This window comes from Zootermopsis nevadensis, unplaced genomic scaffold, assembly GCF_977971745.1.
Source record: "Zootermopsis nevadensis isolate Lab colony 2312 unplaced genomic scaffold, Znev_1.0 Znev_ptg000001l, whole genome shotgun sequence".
In the NCBI taxonomy this organism is placed as follows: domain Eukaryota; kingdom Metazoa; phylum Arthropoda; class Insecta; order Blattodea; family Termopsidae; genus Zootermopsis; species Zootermopsis nevadensis.
The window spans coordinates 20717349-20741194 of record NW_028259133.1 but is presented as its reverse complement, the minus strand read 5'-3'; the positions used below and the strand labels follow the sequence as shown (position 1 = coordinate 20741194).

Genomic DNA, 23846 nt, shown 5'->3' with positions numbered 1-23846 from the left:
AAGTTCATGCCTAGCCGTGGTGTGCGCAGGAAACACTTTCTCCAGACGACGATCTGCTAGATCTGAGCTCCGAGGACGAAGCTGTGGCCAATGACCTGGACATGCATTCACTCATCCTCTCTGGTCTTCATCAGGACACGGAGCCTGTGAAAACAGCGGAGGAGGTGATCAGGGAAATTGATGATATGATGCAGGTACTGTGGACAAGGAGAGAAGGACTAATTTATTGTAAATTTCTCATATTTTTTTTTTCCGTTTATTATGACGTGGTGGTTTCAGGAGACTCCATCAACTGAATGCTCGCCTGATTCTGACGGCTCGCTGCTCGACTCGACTGACACATTGGAAATGAAGGGAAAAGAAGTATTTCAGTCGCCCTTATATGAAGATAGTGAGTATTGACCTGTAGTGGCAGAAATTTTGTGTAGGACAGTGCTCACGAGAGATCAGGAACTCGGTTTTGGGAAATATGAACGGACGTAATAAAGGAACATATCAAAATTCGCGTATATTGATTTTATTTGTTCGTGTAATGAATTTTTTCGTCGCTGAGATTACGTTGTTCCGCAGATGGAACTCTTGTCTCTGACGTCACTTCACAGTAGCCGTATTTTTCAAGGTTCTTATTTTGGTTTTGTCTCGCTTTCTTAAATCCTAACCAAAATCAGTTCTCATCCACACCCTCGTTTATGACGTCACGCCGCGTAACATTTCGCGCGTGATAGAGCGTTATTAAGGCTTTGACCGGGTTGTTCTTTTGTTAAATCTTATGTGGTACCGCCTGATTCGACTGCTAATGGTTAAGTGAAGTGTTTTCTTCGCGGTACGGTCTGGATTCGTAAATATTATGAAGACGAGCTTCGGCTTCAAAGGGTTAACCAGCTGATTTTCGTAATGGTGAGGTGTAGTGTTTTCTTCGCGGTACGGACTGAATTCATAAATAATATTCAGACGATCTTCGGCTTCAAAGGGTTAAATAAACATTTCTTTTTTGTCCTTGTATTTGTTTCAGAATTGATAACTTTGAGTCTGTCTCAACTGAATGAACTCTACCTGGAATTAGAAGTTCTAATCCGAGAGTTTTCAGAGACGCTTATCGCAGAACTTGCATTGCGCGATGAACTAGAATATGAGAAGGAGTTGAAGAATACTTTTATCTCACTTCTGCTCGCTGTTCAGAACAAACGGCGCCAGTACCACGTCGAACGCAAGCGAACGGGACGCAGCAACGCCTCAACTCGAGTGCCGAACGGTCTCGACCCCAAGGTAAGGAAAGAGAGGTCGTCTGATTTTGGTGTCGGAGTTTGGAAAAAGTATTTTAAAATTATTTTTCTACTCATAAAATTTACAGTAATGAACCTTTGGGTTCCATAAATGTTATGAAGCCTGAACAACTGTCAGCTTCTCAGGAAGACGTGAATTTACGTCGGAGTTTGATAAATGTAAACGACAAACCTTTACCAGTAACGTTATGTTCCCAGTATCTGACGACGGTGATCCCTTATCACTTGGGGAGTGGTCCACCGGACAACCAAGCTCTTCAGGTCCTCATCAAAAGTGAGTATTATAGAAGTTTTTGGCTTTTTTTGAAAATGATAAATTAAAATTTATCGTGATTTATCACTTATCTGTTCGTTGCAGTACTGAAAGCTATCAACGAGGACAGCCCCACCGTTCCTACGCTCCTTACGGATTATATACTCAAAGGTTAGTAATCCTGAAAGCTGTGACAGTCCTTAAGCGGTACATCCACGTACGAGCCTGACTCGCGAGCCGGGCTCGTACGTGGATGGGCCGCTTTAGAAGTGTTCTGTATGTACGCAAAATATTGAGGCTAATAGAATTTTTTTGTAGGTCTTGTCAGGTCGGACAGTTTTCACGAGGTATTTGGCTGTCTCGGAGAAAGTAATAATTTTGAATTTCGGAACCAAATATTGTTCCAAGTATTTTTTAGCCGAAATTTAGTCTTTCCCCCTCCCATTTTGAAGTTTTCGAAAAGAAACGTAACCTCTGGAGAGTGCTTCGAGTCTGTTTTTCAGAATGTTTGTGTCCACCAAGACCTCCGGACCGTAACCCAACTGATTTATTTTTATGTGGATTTTTAAAGAATAATATATAGTCAAATCGCATTTATACTCCGGAAAAGCTACGGGTTGATGTTCCGTGCACGGCAGGAAACATACCAGAAAATACATCGAAATTTGGGTTCAATAACATGATCTGTCATTTACGCTTACGTGCAGATCACGTTGAATAATTTTTTGTAATTTACTAATAAACACGCATTCTCCAGTGAGTTGTGTTTTTTTTTACTGCGATATGATTTTGCATTTTAAATTAATTGTTCTCTTAAATATGTATTAATTACTGAAGAATGTCGCATATTTCAGTTCTGTGTCCAACGTAAGAGAACGGCAGATGGAACCGGACAGCCGTCATCATTTTACCTACCAACACTTTGTGTGCTTCAAAACTTCTTGTTATGTAAAACAATTACATGTAATTGTAAATCGTACATGTGGTAGTTGTAGATTTATTTTCCTCGAAAGGTATCGATGGGACATTTTAAATCTTCGTAACGGAAATAATCTCGTCAAATTACGAAGCGATTCGGCCTGAAAAATAATCTCGGTCCATACAGAACATCGCTAGGATTTTCACGTAAAATCCGAAATCACTTTATATTCCGCAAAATTTTTCTGTAGCAAAATTAATATTAATTTCCGAGAAACTGAAATGGTTCTCGTGTTTGAAACAGAAATAAGCGTTGGTACAGCGCATAAAATAAACTTTATAGTTCCACCACAGCTCTTCACGGCGCTGTTGGCCGCTTGACGTAATAAAACTTCATGTTTTCACCGCCGCTCTTCGCGGCGCTGTAAACCGCTTGACGTAATAAAACTTCATATTTTCACCGCCGCACTTCACAGCGCTGTCGGCCGCTTGACGTAATACTCGAGCTTACTGTTCGGTAATGCGCGCGCAGAACTTTGCGTTCAGGTTATCGACAGACACTTCGAATCTCCTTCATAGCGAGTTTTATTATTAATTAACATTTTAAGTTTCATATTCGATTTATATTAAAAATATTAATTAAAATCTCTTTGTTCTGGAAAATATTTTGTGTAGGTCTAAAATTGCTGAGAGTGATTAAAGAAATCGTAATTCCTAAAATAAAGACGCAGACTACGCTAGTCATCAGTGCCATGGGGACGAAAAAACACGGGACAAACGTTTAGAGTGTTGAGGATGTGGGGAAAAAAAAAGCCTTTTCTAATACATATTTATTACGCTACGAATATTTAATTACCATTCCAAGCTTCCTTTGAAATATCTAGCAGGCGCTTTTGTTACGGTCGTGAGGATAATTAATGTCGGTGGAACAGATGAACGTCGCGGTTTATTCCCGCCATTTATCGTGTTTTCCCACAAAATCTGTACTCTGCACTTCGAGATATTAGCCATAGAATGTTTTGTGATGCTGTGTTGTGTATTTTTTGTGTGTGCATGTGTATTTAATTATTTAAAATATAGGGAAAAAATACTTTGAATTATTTCCCAGTGCAATGTAATTTTTCTTCTCCGTGTAATTGTACATAGTTTATTTTTAAGTAATTTAAAAATTAAAACTCGAAGAAATGGTTAAAGTTTATTAGTTCAGAAACCGCATCGAATTATTTAAAAAGAATTACAAAAAAAAAATTAGAGTGGTTAATTAAAACCAAAGACTGCGTTAGTTTTCGTCTGTGTTAGATTAAAAGTAATTGCCGAGGTGGAGCCGATGCTTAGCTGGTGATTTTACTCTGGTGATTTTTTACTCTTTAACAGCTGTGTTTCACCGTCTTGCCATTCGTTCAGATATTTGCACCGTGATTCACATTTAAAATAAATGGAATAATAATATCGCGTATGAATTAAAAATACGCCCGAGTGACACTTCGTTGTAATGTAAAACGTGCATGTTTATTATATATATATATATATATATATATATATATATATACGCCTTGTACAAAATTGTAAAAATATAATTATTTTTAATTTTTATATATTATTTCTTGTTACTCTCTTTAATTGCGTCTTCTAAAAATACGAGTGGTTATAATTGTTTGATTAGAGTAGCAGAGTGTGTCTAGTATTTTATTACAGTCAACTGTATTAATTTTTTTTAATTTAAACGCTTAAATACGAATGACTGGGCGTTTTTACGATATATCACACTGCGTCGGTATTTTGAATTCGTATATAGCTGCTACTCATTTTGGGTGTGAATAATCGGTGACATGCCCTTGGTTGAACTTTAACCCCGGAAAAAGGACCCGCGGTATCCATCGGATAGGAGGCGGTCTGAATACGGGGACTATAAGAACAATTGCCCCCGCCAGGGATCGAAACCCTGCCATCGAGTCTTTAATCGGATTACTAGCCGAGTTATTCCAACTCCCAGAGACGTTTTGTGCCCTTTTTAGCGTGTTAGCAGAAATAAAATGTTTCGTGACGTAATTACGCTTTTCCTTGGCTTTATAATTAAATCTAAATGCTTTTGTTGTTACGTTTATGATTATGGTAAAATTGCAGTAGAGGAAATTAGTATCTTAACTAGAATCTTAATTCCTTTTGATTCAAAAATGTTAAACAGCTAATATAAAATAATAATATTTAGTTGAAAGATAATTAATTTTGCGTGAAGGTTACTGTGATTAAGCGAGCCAGTGATTTGGAAGTGCGAAGAGCCTGTCGTAAAAATTACGTTTTATGAAATTCTATCATTCTAGTTTATTAAAATACATTTTAGAGGTCAATAATTATTTGTTTTTTTTTTTTAGTAATGAGCCCTTTTGCCTCAAAAATGATAGCATTTTTTTTAATAACCATGAAATATATTCTGATAAAAATGATACATGATAAATTATCGTTACTGTAAGAATATTTATATTTAATATTGAAAAGTTCATTATAAATCTTAATAAAAATTATTCCCTTCGAAGCTTGCAGTACTAAAGTTCATGAGCAAATTAGTGAATTAATTATAAATTTCTAATTAATATGGTAGCCGTAAGCTGTCTTAAGGTAGTCCGAATTTCACGGTGATTTGTGAAAAATTACTGGACACACTTAATTTCTCTGCTACTTAAATTAATGCAGCTTAAATGAAATTATCATATTTAATCCCTGTCGGAAACACCGTTTTTTCGCACTCTGTTCTAATGTGATGTTACGCTAAAAATCTTGTGGCTTGTCAATATTTTTTATTGTTCTGGTCGAGTTACGTCAGAACACTGGCCTTGCAATTTATTCTGTATAAATATTATACAGTATTATTTATAATAATAACTGTATGCAACAATAAAATGTATGCCTTTGTAATTTAATTATTACACCAGACCATTTCATATCCTCTCATTCTGTTTACCTAAGATTCATTTTAATATTATCCTTTTGTTTTGTCAATCGACGCTACTTTGCATTTCTTGTGTCCGACAAACCCGTCAAATGTTCCAGGACGAAGCAACACACTTACACATGCGTACAATAAATGTATTAGTCATTTAAAAATATCGAGAAATTGTTTTTCGTTGTTAGCTGGGCTAATACGGTTAACATACGAGAGAATGTCTACAAATGTGACTTTCTTTATCCAAGTCTTTTATGATTTTAAAGCATTTGTGCTCTAACGTAAGCCATTTGAAGGGATATTAACACATAATTTTTATGTTTACGGTATAAATATTTCTGTCGCCTTATATATATATATAGAAAATCGTGAATGTTTTCCTGTATGTTGCTTCTAACCTTAATATGCAAACACGTGTTAGCTATTCCACCTTGAAGCGTGGACACTGTCATCATTTGTTTGGCCTTTGCGTGTCGGGATTACACCGTCTCTTGTTTCGATACTGGTGACATCTGTCGGTATGATTACCTAAAGAATCACTGATGCAGTTCGAGTTGACGTGGCGTGGTGGAAGAACGAAGCGTGCTTGTCTCTTGTTTCAATTCAGTGCATTTCTTTATACAAAAAGTGTTTAAGATACTATGTTACTCAGGATGTTTACAAGGAATACTATTTATGGCTTTATGCTGTGTTAGTACTGGTCTTCAAAATATTCTCTTGATTAGCTCTCAGTGTTTGAACTGGTCGTGTGTAATTGGTACATGCATGTGACTACGTAAATAAGATAACCTTTCGTTGTGAAACGTATGTTTATTTGCTAAATTTTATCATAATCGTTTATAGTCACATGGGATGTTTCCTATTTAGTAGAGGATTTTTATATATAAAATACAGGAAGTATTGGGTGCAAAGTCTGTGCCCTTCTTAATGACGTCACATAGAAGTACGTGTGTCCTTATTAATGACTACCAACTTATCGTTTTTGCAACCCAATTGTACGAATGAATGTGAACAAAATACCACTACAAAAATTCGTGTTTACTAAACCCACGAGCATATCAGTAGGTGTTATTGAATTTTGCGTATTCAAAATTGCTACAGGCTTTTAGAGCACTTAATAATAAATAATTTATTCATCACGAAATTTTTTTGTCGATGTTCGAAAGCCTTCAAATTATGCGAAGTGTAAAGCATAGGAATTTACATATAAAGGTTTGTGACGATGGTGTGTTATTAAAATAATCCATGCTTTTAATGTAATTAAAACGCGACGTTTCGGAGTAGCTCTATCAAAACAGAGTGGGTTTTGCTTTGTTTCCAGTCTTCTAAACTTCGTTTTAATTGAAAATAAAATAACTGATAAACTCCAGGAAGTTTGTTATCCTAATGAAGTTGTATTTGACGTGTTGACAGCAGCGAGAAGCAGTTCCAATTGAGGCACCAGTCAGTTGACACCGGGTTACTAGTAAGGGGTTTAGTGTATAGCTGTTGGCAATCTTGTTTTGTTTTCGAAACGTCTCGAAATTCAAATCTTAGGCAAGAGATAGGCCGACGGTTTTCGTGGTTAATAAGGAACGAGTAAGGATTAAATTGTCACTTTTAACCGTCGTCGTAAAAGTTATAATATACAGATTGTCTGAAAATTTGAAGAGTAGAATGTATTTCATTTGAGTTCAGTTGTTTCAGAGTTGTTTTTTTTTTATTAAAAAGTGTGCGCCGTGAATACCGATTGTTACACGAACGGTTTTAAAACCACTAGTTCTTTGACTCGGTGACGTATTAGTGACAGGATTTTTTCAAAAGAAAGATACATTGTTGTTGGCAAGTGACATTTTGAAACTCGCAGTGCTCTAGTGTTTGTGACGTCAGCAGAAATGCTCCTAGATTCGACAAGCTGTACATGGGAATAACCACATTTTCTTCCGGCTGTCAAGGTAAGTGCGATATTCAATTTGATGGCATGAAGCAGGTTTTTGGTTGTTTTTCTGTACTGAAAATTTTTCCGTCCATTTCCTGGTGTTTTGTTTTAATTGTTATGTGTTTACATCGTAGGGAACTTCAAATGTCTAATTTATTCAGTAAATGTTTTTCGCAATTTGAAAGAGGTAATATTTCGGTATGAACTCTGTATACGAATAATTTAAGCAGTTACGGGCAGGGAACTTGTTGATTAATTTACGTTCTAAGTAGAGCCAAAAGTATTTGAATAAACTAGGCCCTTATGTTTATAAATGTTTTCTGTTGCAAGCGTTTGGAATGTATTTTTTTTTTTGTAAAATTAAGATATGGAGGAATATTCCGGAGACTTGACTTGCGTTTTTATTCTCAGGAATTAAGTTTACGTATTTATTTATTCATTTGTTTTGTGATTTCAATATTTTTCCCTTGATAGCCACATGACATTCTGTTTTCTGAAGTAATCTTCAATTTCCATTAGGGTCTTTTTACGAGTTTCCGGTAGAAAAATGTAAATGAATATTGTACAAAATAAGCACGATATTCCAAAGATGAGAAACATTCCATGTATATCCACCGATTTTAAAATCGAATGGTAACCTTTCAGAACACCGAAAAGAATTAAATCTGTAATCGTAAATATGCATCCGCAGAAGGTGCTACGAGCTTGAGCTGCTTGGGTTTCGCCTATCATTAAGGCCGGTAGCATATAGAATCCAAAGGAATGACTTCCTATAAAGAAAATTATTAGCACCAAAATGATCCAGGCTTCAATTCGAGGCGGGATAGGGGATCCTTGTTCAAGTAAGTTCATATACAGAATAACTGCAATGAATATTCCGGAAACAGATGCCCCGATACCGGAAATTATCCCTATCTCTCTTCGACCTAAACGAAACATGCAGAAGGAAGAGAGAGTAACAGATAACAAGCGAACAACTGATAACAAAATTGTTTCAAGATTCGCATCAATAATTTCAAAGTTATTCTTTTGCATTCTATGTAAAATATCTACTGCATAGAACATAAACAAACTATGACCACAGATGGGTTGAAAAATGTTGAAAATAAGGATTATAACTAAGGGCTTAAGTGTTGAAGGTGTGGATAAACTACGACAAATCCTGAAGAAGTGACGAATTTTTGTAATAAGCCCGGTACGTCCTTGGTGAGTGTGTCCAATGCATTCCTCATGAAGGTATCTTTGCTGCAGGTCTAGGAGTTCTTCTGTGGCCTTGAAATTATATAAAACACGATATATTAGATTAAAACCACATTAACAGATCATAATTGGTGCTGTTTTATCGCCCTGATGATGGGGGTAGTAAGCACATCCGAAACGTCGGTAAACTTCTACGAGACTACACGACGCAACATCCACGAAGACTGACATCTTCAAATCAAATTAAACCTAGACCACATTGTGAAGGATTCCCCACCTTTTATGAAACTCAAAGCTTTGTCACCGTGTTCATAAGAGCCTAAAATTGGATCATTCGAGAGAGACAGGAAGGACATTGGAAATTTAGTACGTAATTTAGCGACGTCGTCAGAATCTTTGATCTAAATAATATTTAAGAATTGGGTTCGTACCGCGAAGAAAACACGACTCGTCACCATTGCAAAGATTAGCTGATCAAATCTGTTTTTAATTAAATCACAGAACCAATAGACATACTCTGTTAAGAAAGAGTTATTGAATGTTAAAGCAGGTGGTATATATATTTACCACTCGGTTTTAAAGGGTTAATGCGGTTACCTTCACAGAATGTTGTGGTCCCCAAATCCAGCTCAGTGATCGGTTTGCTTCCGGTATCCGGTTTTTTCTGACGAGCCAGACTGGACTTTCGGAAACGCAGGGAAAGATCACAAGCGAAGCAAAAGACATGGCTGCAGCCATCCAAGAGGCTGTGCGCCAGTCAACACAAGTGCCCAGACCGGAGATAATTAAGATCCCAACAGATGCAAATGTACCACAGCATCCCATAATAAAACCTCGATATTTTGGGTCCGAAAGTTCGTCCACTATCACCTGAAAACATGGGTAACATTCGAAATAAAACAATTACAAAGCAAACAAAGTGAGATTTCAGGTTCTCACGGCGATGAGAATGAAGATGGCTGTCTTCTGAGTTGCTGCTCTGTAAGGTCTTGTAGAAACTGACGGACGTTTCAGAGGTACTCACAACCTCCAGGGCTATATTCACCCTCATGATGGAAGTAGCACGCACCTCTAAAAGTCGGCAAAGTTGTACAAAACTATCAGGCGTAAAATCCCATAATGTTTCTAGTTTGAAATGTCGCGTATCGAATGTAGCCGTCGAGTAATTAGACCGATGTTTTTCGTTGTTTTCTACAGTAGCTCCAGGCATACGCCAGGACCACCTCTTCTTCCCACATCCTTCCCAAATGATTCAGCTATTCATTGAACACCCTGTATAGTCTCAGCTGCTGACAGCGTCGTTAAATGAATCACAAACACGTTAGCATGACGTGTTCGTCAGTGTGCTTCTTAAAAATTAAGAATTATAAATGACAAACTGCTTACGAAAATCTAAATCACTGAATAGAGAGAGGGTTTCTTATGAAATTACCGCTACGCCTGCGTACAGCATACATCTGGAAAATCCCTCGATGGTTCTTCCAAATAAAATCATGAACTTTTCTTGTGCTCCTGCAATGAATAACCATCCAATAGTCATCATGGCGTTCGCTGTGATGATATTACATCTTCGTCCGTAAATCTCCATGAATATTCCAGCAAACAGAGTCCCAGCTGGTCCAGCCATTACATGGGAACTTGCTAAAAGAATATATTTTTACATGTATCCAATAGGCACATATTATTATGATCTTATCTCAAATTAATATCATTTCAAATGCTAATCAGCTGATCAAGAAATCTCCTTACTTTTATACATCCCTAAGTTTTATTACCTTAGTAATAACAGCCCTCCACTTGACTCTGTACTGAGCTAGATGAATCCAATCCACACGTTGTTATGTGACTGAAATATTCTTTTTATTGTTCCAAAACTTCATCACTCTCTTATGCCAAATAATTAAGGATATACTTACCAATCCAAGAGCTTATATTTTCATCTATTGTCAAACTGCTGTTTGCTTTTTGGAGTTCGGGCAGCAGGACAGCTGAGTGCCCGACGGACATTCCTGCTGCTATATTACATACGTAAGATGACATCATTATTATGAGCTGGAAAAATATATTGAAATTATGTCATAGAAATATAAGCCTGTGTTTGGAGACGCTTAATTTCTGCCATCCCAAATAATGAGGAGTTGGTTTGTTGTAAAATATGTTCCATGAATTGTTGTTGTATTTATTTATTGGTTATGTAGTATCTCAAATTTTAAAATGTCGGAAAATAGGGTGATTAATGAATTGGAAATGTTTTGTTGAATTTCAAAAATTTAAATTATGAATACCGATTATATTTCTGTGTTATTTGTGTTAATTAACAAAAGTGAATGGGCATGACACATCTGTGATTTTTAATAAGAGACTGAGTTTCAGAGGTAGTTACGTGTTTTTGAGTTCTAAACGTCAGCAGAAAAGTTTTGATTACAGAGAAATTGATCGATGGGTAAAGGGAAGGAAATTATCGTTAATTTTGATAATATACGCGATGTACCCTTACCACCATCTTTCAGATATTTCACTAAAAATTAATTCAGGGACTGTGAGAAACAGAGAATGCTAACAAAAATTACATTCACTGAAAGCTGCAGGCTAAGTGAGCTTAAATTTGGATCTCCCGCTGGTTTTGGAGAATCTTGTAATCAGAAAGTTTGGGTACCGGGTTTGTTGAATAAACCATTCTGTTTGGATTATTAGCTTCTTTCGACGTTTCCCACCGTCCGATGTTAAAAGGTCTAAACATCCAACAACCCAGAACCATTCTGTACTCAGATGAAGGATTTTAATCTTTTGAAGCACAAGGAGAGAATGATAAAGAAATTTAAGGAATAATTGTTCGGGACAGTACGTTTACTTGGAAGAGGGGGTGGAAAATTTTTCGGATCAACGAAGGTTCCCAGGCAGTACCCGATTGTCCTTCTGGTAAAGATAGGTTCAATGAAGTTAAAACGTTTGACAGTGGGATGACAAGGAAAGTAAGTTTCGTGTTACACTCTACAAAGATAATTTAGTTAATAACGTTTAGGGAAATGTAATCTCTCTTTATTCCGAGAATCAAACGGAACCCATAAATACATTCTATGAGGAAAATATAAGTTTCTGATTGTTAAAGTATGTGGTACATATGGTTACCACGGTGCATTAGATGATAAAAGTGTTCTCACCTGAGGCCGAAAAGGTCTCTTTGTTTTTTGCGCTGGTTGAGGATTAATCTCATGATTAGGACAGTCACTGCCAAGAGCCACAGTATTTGGTTTCGTGGGGTTAAGAAGTGGCATCTCCATAATTCCTTCTTTTTCTACTTCTCTTGGTTGACCGCTTTCCCTAAATTTAAAAAGTAAATTAATTAAAGCCGTCCCGCTACACGCCATGTAGGCGTTTGGGGTGAGTGGAGGTATAGCTCCTCTCTTTCCTGACCTCGGCACTAGATGGGGGTGAGTGGTCAGCATCACGCCCCGGCCCCATTTAACCCCCGGGGGGGAAAGGACCCCGGTACCCATTGTAGAGGAGGCTGGGTGGGCCCCAGAGCCGGTCTGAACGCAGAGGTTAGAGGGAAAATCCTCTGCCCCGGTCGTCCAGTCACTATCCTGACTGAGTTACCTCTAAGTTTGAAACAAGCAAATTATGAGTAGGAAGGAATGAGTTGAGCTTTGATTATGAAAGATTCAAGACATATAGAATACTTACATCGACCCACAAAATATGTATCAGATACTGTAAAATACTGTAGTTAAATATTCATGAGCGTTTATTAACCATTCCGGGCCGTAAGATCATAAATGTGGACAGTTTATTAAAAAGCCATGGAAATTTCTTAAAAGTGTTATTATCTTACTATAAGAAGCAGATTCGTATATTAATTGCCATTCATTCATTCATTCGTGCAGATATGTTACACTAATTTTCCTTGAGTAATCTGGATGCGTACTCCGATTCGATTCATAATTAATTAAATAGGAAATTATAGCGATTGTGATGTCACAGTATGTCGTCATACGACCCCAACTTATCAGAAATTCTAGCCACAATCATTGGGTTAATATAAATTGTTTTAGAGTCGTTTTATAACATTGCCATTAAGAAATACGTATTCCAGAATTTGACATAGTTATAAGTACTTACCACCGTCTAGAAGCAGCCATGTTCAAGTACAGAATTCTTTCTGCTCTAGAACGAACATTTACTGCTAACCTCATCGCTTGTTATAAACCCGAGATAATATGTTGCTAGTAATTACATACTATTGGTCAGGTTTGTGAACTTTTTACGAGCGGTTCTCTTATCATATTCATTTATCATGCAATTTGACAGTTAAAAAATATATATGCTTGTTTTTTTTAAGCAAAAAATTCAGATAGTACACAGGCACTGGCCAGTCAGCCGGCCCTGTGGGATAGAATATTTTGCAAGTTTAGGTTATATAACACGGAGTAAAATGTGTCCACAAGAGCTCGCCACTTCACCCCATCCTAAGATGCAAGAGTCCAGTAAACGTTGACACACCCTATTTCTATAAGATCTGTTGAAACTCCCATCTGCGTCTAGGTCAGTGTTGGAGGTAGCTAGGACCTCCGAAACGTCGGTAAACTTGTGCCAGACTACACAGCATGACAGCCTAGAAGACCACTAAGTTCTGAGGTTCCTTACTTAAACAGCGTTAACCAATTGATCTTTGTAATGGTAACGCGTTGTGTTTTCTTTGCGGTACGGACTGAATTATTAAATATATAGACGAGTTTCAGATTTACCACCCCTTAACGCCGTCAAAATTTACCCCCCTCCCCTCCCCTCAGTAGGAACTTCTAAATTATGTATTAAACTTCCAAATTAATAGCCTCAGCTTTCGCTAATACAAAATTTTCAAAATTCCGTCTTTTATGCCAATCATCACACTAAAGCCTTCACTCTTACTTTATCCTTAACAGAAGGACGAGCGGGCATTGCCTGGGGACCTTCTAGCTATAAGATGCTCTTTCTCCCCCCCAGATATCGAAGTGTGTCTCACTTCTCCCCCACCAATTTCCTCTTTCTCTCTCTACGAGCGTTCTGGTTTACGAAAAAATAGAGCACTGGTAATTTAATATCCGAATGGGCAAGAAGAATTCGTACGTAAGTTATTTAGGGTTTGTTAATCGTCGTTTAAAGGTACTCGATCAACACAGTTACTCGCGAGTTTGTTCTGTTTAAAATTGAGTTCGTCCTAGGTGACTGACAACTCTTACACTTTCTTATTTATTCGTCTTCCTTTAGTCGCACTCATTCCTATTTTGCTTAATATTTTATAAAGTGTAACCAGTTAAGAGAGTGTTATTAGGTAACATTCTATACTAGTATACATTAGTCACCTACTTTATCATAAACCTTCATGGCTGAAGCATATTTATTTTTAGTATGTTAGAAAATGTTTTTATCAGGAGTCATATTGCGAAACAAAAGACGTTCTTTTGAAGAACTCAATGTCAAACAGTTACAACTTTTTTTATCATCGTTTTATATCGCTCCATGGTATTGCCTCGTTCCTTAAAACCGTCACCCTTGTCAGCTTTCACAAAGAAACAACTTTGTCAAAATAAATATCAGACAAAGGCTGTCAAGTTACCGAAAGCGGATCTTTATTAAAATGTGGGAGGGAAATAAAAATATGCAGGTTGTGCCGGCAGGTTCGTGTCAGACATGTTGGGAATGTTCGTTGGTTCACTCCCGAGTTGAACAGTCGCGGTCACCGCGTTTTAAGAGATGTTGGTCTAGCGGTTAGAACGCTGGCCTTGTAATCCTAGGGGTCTCGGGTTCGATTCCCGGCGGTGCCCGAATTTATAACTTGTGTTGGGCAAGGCCGTGGTCTAGGCAACGCGGAGTTTTCCTTCGTGGCATCCCAACAATTACTCCATTCACACACAGAAGAAGGCAATGGCAAACCACTTCTGGATCATCTGCCAAGAACGTATATGAACAGGTCCCAGTCCGAGAAAAGGATGGAAGGATCCTGTTCATATGGACCTGTCGTCAGACAGAACACTAAATAATAAATAACAAGTACTGATCCGTGCCGAGAATTTCACACAGTCCGAATGATTACATTTCGACCATTCCCTGCGATCTCGTATTGTTACCATTAGGGAGACACATTACGACACACGCATTTCTTTCTTTACAAAATAAGGGAAGAAAGAAAAAGGATTTTTGATATTGACACATTTATTTAGTTTTAAGATCTATATTACTAGCGTTTTGGTATTGCGATGTCTGATTCGATTAACATGCATATCGATTTTCTGGCCTTTTTCGTCGTTTTCATATTTGTCCCTAGTTACCCACATGACGTTTGGCTGCCGGAAGTAGTCCTCAATCTGCTGTAGGGTAAGTCCCTGAGTTTCCGGTAAGAAAAGATAAACAAATATTGTACAGACCACACAAGAAATTCCAAAAAACAAGAAGATGCCATGTATCTGTAGATTGTTGGACATCCAAGGGTACATTTTAACGACACTTCCTAGAAGGAGGTCGTTCATTGTGTATATATAACCACAGGCGAAACCTCGAACGTGGGAAGGCTGAGTTTCTCCTATCATGATAGAAGGAAGCGCGAAAAATCCAAATGACATGCTTCCGGCGTAAATGAGAGCTGATAAAAACGTAATATTGGCCTCCAGTTTCGGAGACATCGGAGAACCATATTCCATGTTGTTGAGGGAGAGAATTATACCTAGGCAAAGGGCAGACGCTGACGAGAGAACGCCTGAAATAATCGATATCGTTCTTCGACCTGCCTTGAGCATAAGAAACGAGGAAATGAGTACAGAAAGTACTCGAACTGCTGAAAGTAAAACAGTCGTCGAATAATCATCCAAGATCTCTGTTCCAGCTTTCCTAGTCTTTGATAAAATGTCGACCGTGTAATACGTGAGTATGCCGAGACCGCAGAAAGTTTGGAGGACGTTGAACAAATGTATTATAAAGAAGGGTTTCAGAATTGAAGGTTTGAAGAAATTTCTGACAGTCTTTGCAATCCGTCGGCTGTGTTGTTCCCTGGGACGCAGTCTCGATATCAGATCATGGAGTTCTTTTTTTGCCTGGAAGAAAATAAAATCTGAGTTAGTCAGTGGAATATAATACGTAAGTTTTGATTTGTAGTTTCCTCTTTTTGCATTTAGCAGAGGAGAAAGTTTCAAAATTATTACAGTATTTCTGATTAAAAGAGACCGAATTTCTAGTCAAATATTGATAGTTGTTACAGTCTGGATTACTTATATCTTTAGAATAATTCTGTACAGAATTTAAATAAGATTTTTTTGGGGGGGGGTTATTGTACGATTATCTGAGTTTTACTGATGTAAATACAGCTATCAGTAGTTTGTGGAAAATTCTTAGTAACCCAATGCAAGATTTAACGTGTCTCAGTTCTCAAATAAATTAGGGATTATGAGTTTATCCAGACAATCACGTAATATTAGCTAACGCTTAATTTTACAAGTGTAATTTATGAGTTTCACGTGATTCTCTGAGTAAACAGCGATTATTTCATTAAACAGCGTTAACCGGTTGATCTTTGTAATGGTGAAGTGTCGTGTTTTCTTCGCGGTACTGACTGAGGTTTTAAATGTTATTTAGATGAGGCAGGCAATTCTCATGCAGCCCTCCCGACTTAAATTAATCAAAATTTACCCCCCCCCCTCCCCTCAGTAGGAACTTCTAAATTATGTCCTAAACTTCCAAATTAATAGTCTCAGCTTTCTCTAATACAAAATTTTCAAAATTCCGTCTTTTATGCCAATCATCACACTAACGCCTTCACTCTTACTTTATCCTTAACAGAAGGACGAACGGGCATTGCCTGGGGACCTTCTAGCTATAAGATGCTCTTTCTCCCCCCCAGATATCGAAGTGTTTCTCACTTCTCCCCCACCAATTTCCTCTTTCTCTCTCTCTCTCTCTCAGGCAACCTTCCGACTTTAACATTAAAATTTCGCCATTTTCCTCCATCCAAAGTTTAATGTCATTCTGTTCGAATGCAGTAAGGCCCTTCTTAACTTCTCTCCTTACTCGACTTTTCATCATTTTAATTTCCCCACTTTCGAAAGTCTTACATTCTCTTTTGTCTACATTTACTGTAAGAACGAGCTGGGAACCATCATAGCTGAAAATTTGTGTCATTTTGTCCTTGCAAAATGTGGTGTGTCTCACTACTGATCCTCCAACGTCCTTTAAGATAACGAGTCACACTTACCTGCACTTCATTTCCGGGACCCCAGAGCCACTTCAGAGCACTCTCTGCTTCCTGGACCCTGTTCTTCCTTACGAACCACGTGGGTGACTCAGACACGAAGTATAGTGAGACCAGATTTATGATGGACGGCAGAGCAGCCAGGGCCGATGCTGTTCTCCAGTTGACAAAAGCTCCGAGACACGAGATCGCCATGATACCTACTGATACGCACGTGAACATACTGCATACTATGAAGCCCCTGAATTTGGGATCTGCAAGTTCGTCGACAAACACCTGAAAGGAAAAGAAAATGGAAGTCATAGGACCGGATCATTTGATCCAGGAATTAACTCGAAAAATGAATCAGAGTTACGAATTTTATTATGTACGTGTGTTAAAGGTTGTCTCTCGCGTTAAGGGAAGAACACAGACTGAAGGTGTTTGAGAACAGCGTGCCGGGGAGAATATTTGGATCCAAGAGTGTGGAGAACTTCATGGTCTGTACTTTTAAAAAAATATTACGATGAGACAAATCTCAGAGAATGAGACATAACGCGTGTGGAGAGAGAAATTAGAAATGCGTATAAAATTGAGGTTGGAAAACCTGAAGAGAAAAGACCACTTAGGAACACTAGGCGCAGATGGGAGGATAATATTAAAATGTATTTTAAGGTAATAATGTGTGCACTGGGTAAACCTGTTTCAAAATGATGACCAATGGTGGGATTTTGTGAATAAGGTAATGAACCTTGGGGTTTCTTGAAATAATACTGCGACTGTCATGACCAGCTGAACGACTATAAGGTTTTGAAGGAAGAGTGTGTTGTTGCGTGGTTAGACCCACAAAGTTTTATCAAAATTCATTTTGCAATCGTGTAGGAGCAGTTAGACTATTTTTTGTAGTTATTTTTTACTGATGTATACGTAAATGTAAGTTGACATTGAAAGAGACGTGGCATTGATAAAACAACCTGTTTTAGGGAAGTAAGTGCATTGTCTTGAATGACGAATGTAATGCCACTGACTAACTAATCTAATGGTAGGAGTGGCGTATGAAGCCCTTTCTTTGTGTGCTTTTAAAATGAATCTGAAGTGTTATTTCTCAAATCCATATTTTCAAACTTTATTTCTTTGAGATAAGTTTTAATATTATCGTCCGTTTATGTTTAGGTCCTTCCTAACTGGTATTTTCTTTTCAGGTTTTTTTTTTCCCGGCGAAATGTTTGTCTAATAGGCTGTTTACAGTAAGACATTTCTGTGAGAATGCAGATATTGGTGTTGTAGGTAGTAACACTGCGTGAACTTGTAGGTAGATGATCAACGTTTCGGATGAACATACTACCTCCATCTTCAGGGTTGAAGATGGAGGCAGTATGTTCCTCCGAAACGTTAATATCTGTCTGTGTTGCTAGTCTTCGACTAAGTTGTGGTTGGAACCTCTCACCGTGATGCAAGTGGCAAGGATACTTCTTGAGAATCCTTCAATGATTCTTCCAGATATAAGCATGGCTACGCTGTCTGCAAACGTAATCAGAAGCCATCCGATAACCATACCGATGTTTCCAAACATATTAACATTCCGTCGGCCCCACAGATCCATAGCTAGGCCCCCGAGGAGGCATCCCACGGGGCTAGCAATGGCGTACACACTCGCTGAAACATAAATGTTCGTTTCACTTACTGGCTTAACGGAGTTAAATGCATGCTGACGGCTTCATAATTATAACTCTTTATTAAATATTATTAGAATTGCCACGTGTTGGAAGGAGTGTGTAGCACGCATAGGAGACACGAAAATGCATACAAAGTGCTGGTCGAAGAAACCTCGTGGGAAGAAATGCCTTGGTAGACCTAGGAAGATAGAAAGATGCTCAGGAAGACATCTGAGGTTGGGAAGGATGCGTTTAGGTGTGATCTAGAACGTCATGATTAAAGCAGGTGACTTAGTATTGTTTGGATAGCGAAGTGTAGGTGACTATGATTGGCTGGCCATGTGAATACGAGGCGACGGATACAAGATATGCACATAGAATTTTATCGCGGAAAAGTTTCTTGTTACATACTCACATGGAAGACCGATAATGATATTCAAGGAAGACATTGAGATGATACTTTGGGATGTATCTTGTGAGGATCGGAGGTGGCTCCGGATCGTGTCCAGTGGCGGACTTTGTTATTTGCGGTGCTGAAGTTTCTGGTTCTGTTACCACAGTGCTAGCCTCTCATAGCTCGAAATACAGGGTTATTCATAATTCCCTGACACATGACAAAAAATCGCTAGACTTCAATGGTACAATGGATGGTAACATAGGTCATGCCGATAGAAAGAGAAACTCTCCGAGTTTATTTTACATACTTTATAAATGCTCAATAATCATGAGCTGCTTCATTGGCCACCCCGATCACCTGACCTGACGCCATGTGATTTTTTTTTATTGTTAACGACCAGATCTTTGTACCACCTCTGCTACGGGATCTGTCTGAGCTGCGTAGACAAATCATCGCTGCCATCTCACAAATCTAGCGATTTTTTTGTAATGTGTCAGGAATTATGAATAACCCTATATGAAGAAAAGAGGTGAGAATGTGGAGGTGCCGTTCAGATTTACCTATCCAGGAGCCAGTGTTTTCGTCAATGACAAGGCTGCTGTTTTCTGACTGCAGGTGGGGTAACAGAACAGCTGAGTGTCCCGCGGACATGCCGTATGATGTCCCAGCGACAAAACACGTGCATGAGATCACGACCTGAAAATTTAAGTTTCATGATGTTTATGAACTAATAACTGTGACGTAAGAGCATAGATCGTGGATACTGAGGTAAATACTTGGACCGAAGGAAAGAGCAGTAATGAGTAAAATTGTGAAATACTTCCTAACTTGTTAAGTTCACGAAATGCTGTTTGTGTGCCTGAATTCTGTCTCACGATACAGTAACGGTGGTTTGTAACAATAATTAATGTGTCTGAGGTTTTTACAGCTGTGAATATGCTGATTGTGGTCTTGTGGCTTCTTGTAGGTGGTTATGAATATTTCCGAGGGACGCATCGCTATAATCTCTAAGGTAGAATACGTTCCTCCGAAACGTTGATAGAAAGTTACAAGACCAGACGTACAGTCAGTACAATGATCGGCTGTTAAAGAAAATTTGCTAGAGCATTTGGAGACTGTCTGTGGACCAGAGTGTCAGGAGCGAGACAGCGATAAGGGCAAAAGATGCCAGGGGAATCGGATAAGATGATGGAAAGAACAGATTTAATGCTTATCAGAACAGGGCAAGGACGTAATATTAGTTGTTGGTGGTGTCTGTACGTTGCACGCTTTACTAGAAATAATCTCAAAGTTATATCACACGTTAGTAAACAAAATGTGTGATTAATGTTTTGTAATATTTCCTTACATGACATAAATTTTGCTGCCAATAAAATTATCAGAATCATCACACAAAAAAAAAGTCTTACGGTTCATGTAATAGATCATTATATTTCTTGAAATCTTTATGTCATTAATTACGTCCTTTTTTAGGAAATTATATTTGTTACTGGGTATTATAAAAATCGAAAAAGATATTCGTGTGATTCAGGATGTAGTCCAATGAACTCTGTATTCCAATGTTCTCAACCTTTCTGGTGCCTCCAAACCCCCTCCGAAGATTATCTTATATATTTTGGTTAAAAAGAACACACACTAACCCAAATAAAAATAGAAGGTGTATTTTTTTCGTAATGTTTTATTCCGATGTAGAAATTAAAAGAATAGGAAAGAAAACTGAAAATTTGTAACAATTCATCAAAAAGTAAAAAAAGTATAATGTACTCAAGTCGCGGGCTCCTTAGGCACAACTTGCGGGCCACGGGTTGTCAATTACTGATGTAATGAACCTTCGGGATGTATAAAATCCGAGGAATTTCTAGACCAGTTGTGCGACTGCCAGCTTCTTAACGACGGCTTTGCCCCATGGTGTTCATTAACTATTTTTAATTATCTCTTTTTCTGTACATTTATCGAGATCTGAAAGTGAAAATAGGCTCAGTTTTATAAGCCCTTGTGAATGTTTAAACTTTCTCCAGACACAAATCACCTCAAGTTATTTTACTTTCATGCAGATAAGATTGAATCTGTTAATGTTAGTGGGTAATACGAAAATATACAGGGTGAGTCAGAAGTATGTTTACAAACTTTGTGTGCGAGTTCCAGGATCAAAATTAAGGAAAAATGTTCCTATGACTCAGTCTGTATAGCTTAAAGTTAAATATATTTGTTTCTATTTTGTTTGTAAGCCTGTATATAACAACAAGATGTAACAAATTTCTCCCTGAATAGCTTCTAGTCGCTCATATACCCAAGAAATCCCCCGCCCTTACGAAACCTGAAGGTTTATTTCCACGTTCAGAAGTTCCCGCCACTGGTCCGTATTTGAGGAAGATGAAATTAATGCACGCTCTCCAGATATGTTTCTTTAAGATACTTAAAAGTAAGTTTATTCGTCAACATAACTTAGTTACATTTATGTCACGCACATTTTGTAATGAAATGTTAACTTTTCCCTCCAGAAATAAAATATCTGTCACTTGTCTTCCAGAATATTCTTTGTCTCCCACACCCATACTATGCTAAGTATGTGTGTCTAATTTGTATAAAATCGTCTTACCTGTGGAATAATCGCCCTGGAAATTTTAGTTGACCCCTCCTGGTTCTCCGTGACCTCTGCCCTAATGTGTTAAAGACGAAGTTATGTAATGCACAGAAAATTTTTACGTTGGTACGATTAGCATAATTATGAAATATATAACAAAAATATTACTTCCGTTCTGACATGTAAACTGGATAAAAAAAATGTTTGCTGAAAAAGATAGCGTAACCTAAAATTATACATCGTTCTCGATAACTAGTAAAAATTCTTATAGCAAAACCATATATTCGTGAATGTCACATTATGTTTACATTTAGTCATGATATGATCATACGCTATTTAAATTCTACATGTAATATATCCAAAATATTTGTTTTAATAAATACGTATTTTTCTAAAAATATCATTGCTCAAATTTTTCTCTAAATTTTTGTATAAATTACTTGACTATTGGACTGCCGTCTTATGGTGGTAGGATCTCATTATACCTGTGAAAATATTTTTATTTCTTTAGTGCATAAAATCTTGTGGTAATCTTTGCTGCGTGTTGCCTATTTAACCTGTAATTATGACCAGTAATTTTAAAGTTGTAATTTCGGACATTCACAAATCTGACCGAGATCTCTGCTGGCTACTGTAAGGCCAAGCTGAACATTTAATCTGTTTACACGGTTGGAAAAATTTGTTCTCAAAAGAAAATTTTAAGAGAAATACGTGCTATTAATGATTTAGGGTACAGATTTCTGTACTGTCTTTAGACTATATTGTTAGAGTTTATGTTTATATGGAAACAACTTATAACCAAAATAAATCATATTTAAAAACACGCCAGGAATATCATGGATGTAAGCTGTTGTTTAAATAATTCTACATTAATAAAAATAAATCAGGATTTATTTAGTGGAGTCTTCATGATTCCGTATCTAATATCACTGTACAGTCCCTGTTAATTTTTTGTATTGAAGTATCTTTTGTTAAATTAGAGGATAAATAATTATAAGAAAAATTAAAATCAGAATAGCTTTAGATCTGTACCAAATGTGCACGAGATTTATTGGGATAGATTAATAGGACGTAGTTAAAACTATTTATTGACCGAAATTGGGTATCAAATGTTTATTCGGGGTTTTATAAGTTGTTTCACTTGATTTATGTTGGACTTTGTACACTGTTCTTTATCCAGAGAATATCAGATAGAAAATGTTTCTGTAACAGACTGAAGCAAATGTTACTTACCGGACTGAGGCCATGATACGTAGTGACTGTCTGCACAGATTGAAACAGGACAAAATTGCCACTTAAAAATAAACAAAACACATGCGCACATTTATTTTATTTAATCATGAACGAACCTTTTAAGATAAAACGTTGGGAAATATTACAGCGAAACCGTCTTAACACTCTGACGTATAAGCAATGTGGCATTGCCCTTTTAACCCCCTATATAAATTGGCAGCATCATTACACCATATTTCTTTATAAACAAGCTGTAATTTCATATTAAAATGCAGAATTAATTGGTCTTTTTTTTTTTAATTTTAAATCGCAGTAAAATTAAAGTCATCTTCGTATCGAAATGGGATCGACCGGACTTAGCTGCCGAGTCACTGACCAATTAAGGCTTTGACCGGGATGTTCTTTTGTTAAATCTTATGTGGTACCGCCTGATTCGACTGCTAATGGTTAAGTGAAGTGTTTTCTTCGCGGTACGGTCTGGATTCGTAAATATTATGAAGACGAGCTTCGGCTTCAAAGGGTTAACCAGCTGATTTTCGTAATGGTGAGGTGTAGTGTTTTCTTCGCGGTACGGACTGAATTCATAAATAATATTCAGACGATCTTCGGCTTCAAAGGGTTAATGAAATCGACGGATCAAATTTATCGTTCAGAAAACAATAGTAGCTCAGCTAGTTAAAATATTCTGGAACCTAAAGGTCATTACAGTGCTTACGTGTCCCTATCCTGAGCCAGATGAATTCAATCCGCACCCTTGGAGTTTATTTCTTAAATATCTTTTTAATATTATCCTGCCATATAACCCCTTACCCAGGTCTTAATCTACACATTTTTGGACAAATTTTGAGGGCATGTGATTAAAACTCATTCTTTGTATTGGTAAGGTCTCGGATTGAAATCTTGGCTCGGAAACTTTTAATCCTGAGAGGTTTTTCTCAGTTCCTCCAGGCAAACGCATCGTTGCACATTCTTACCAGTTCATTATTCACTAATAATACTATAATTCTATGCGTTATAATCTGAGTGAGTTATTCATGGCGTCGTTAAAAACTATAAATAAATAAGTGAAATAGTTAGTAGACGGATATTCTGGAGAAAACTGCAAAGTGAGGAGATCAGAGGATCTATGTGTTTATTTTTATTTTTTATTATTTATTTAGTGTTCTGTCTGACGACAGGTCCATATGAACAGGATCCTTCCATCCTTTTCTCGGACTGGGACCTGTTCATATACGTTCTTGGCAGATGATCCAGAAGTGGTTTGCCA

The 23846-nt window shown here is 37.5% G+C and overlaps 2 protein-coding genes across 2 annotated transcripts in view; one reads left to right on the top strand and one right to left on the bottom strand.

The window, feature by feature from the left end:
* The window catches only part of Unc-76 (fasciculation and elongation protein Unc-76), a 35894-nt gene extending 30522 nt beyond the window's left edge, over positions 1–5372 (top strand). Inside the window, exons 3-8 of the mRNA XM_022072236.2 lie at positions 30–194; positions 280–391; positions 1013–1266; positions 1482–1557; positions 1642–1707; positions 2391–5372. Coding sequence (XP_021927928.1) covers positions 30–194; positions 280–391; positions 1013–1266; positions 1482–1557; positions 1642–1707; positions 2391–2407 — 690 coding nt within the window. The 3' untranslated portion in view covers positions 2408–5372. The remainder of the gene's footprint in view (positions 1–29; positions 195–279; positions 392–1012; positions 1267–1481; positions 1558–1641; positions 1708–2390) is intronic.
* Positions 5373–6185: 813 nt separating this feature from the next.
* On the bottom strand, positions 6186–22732 carry LOC110833898 (uncharacterized). Its single transcript, XM_087348125.1, has 11 exons — positions 22580–22732; positions 21362–21422; positions 19323–19458; positions 18158–18366; positions 16735–17007; positions 14726–15580; positions 11675–12097; positions 10430–10565; positions 9946–10154; positions 9111–9383; positions 6186–8585 (listed from the first exon to the last, which is right to left on the bottom strand). The coding sequence occupies exons 1-11, from the start codon at positions 22591–22593 to the stop codon at positions 7767–7769; spliced, it is 3408 nt and encodes a 1135-aa protein (XP_087204251.1). The 5' UTR covers positions 22594–22732; the 3' UTR covers positions 6186–7766.
* Positions 22733–23846: the final 1114 nt, after the last annotated feature.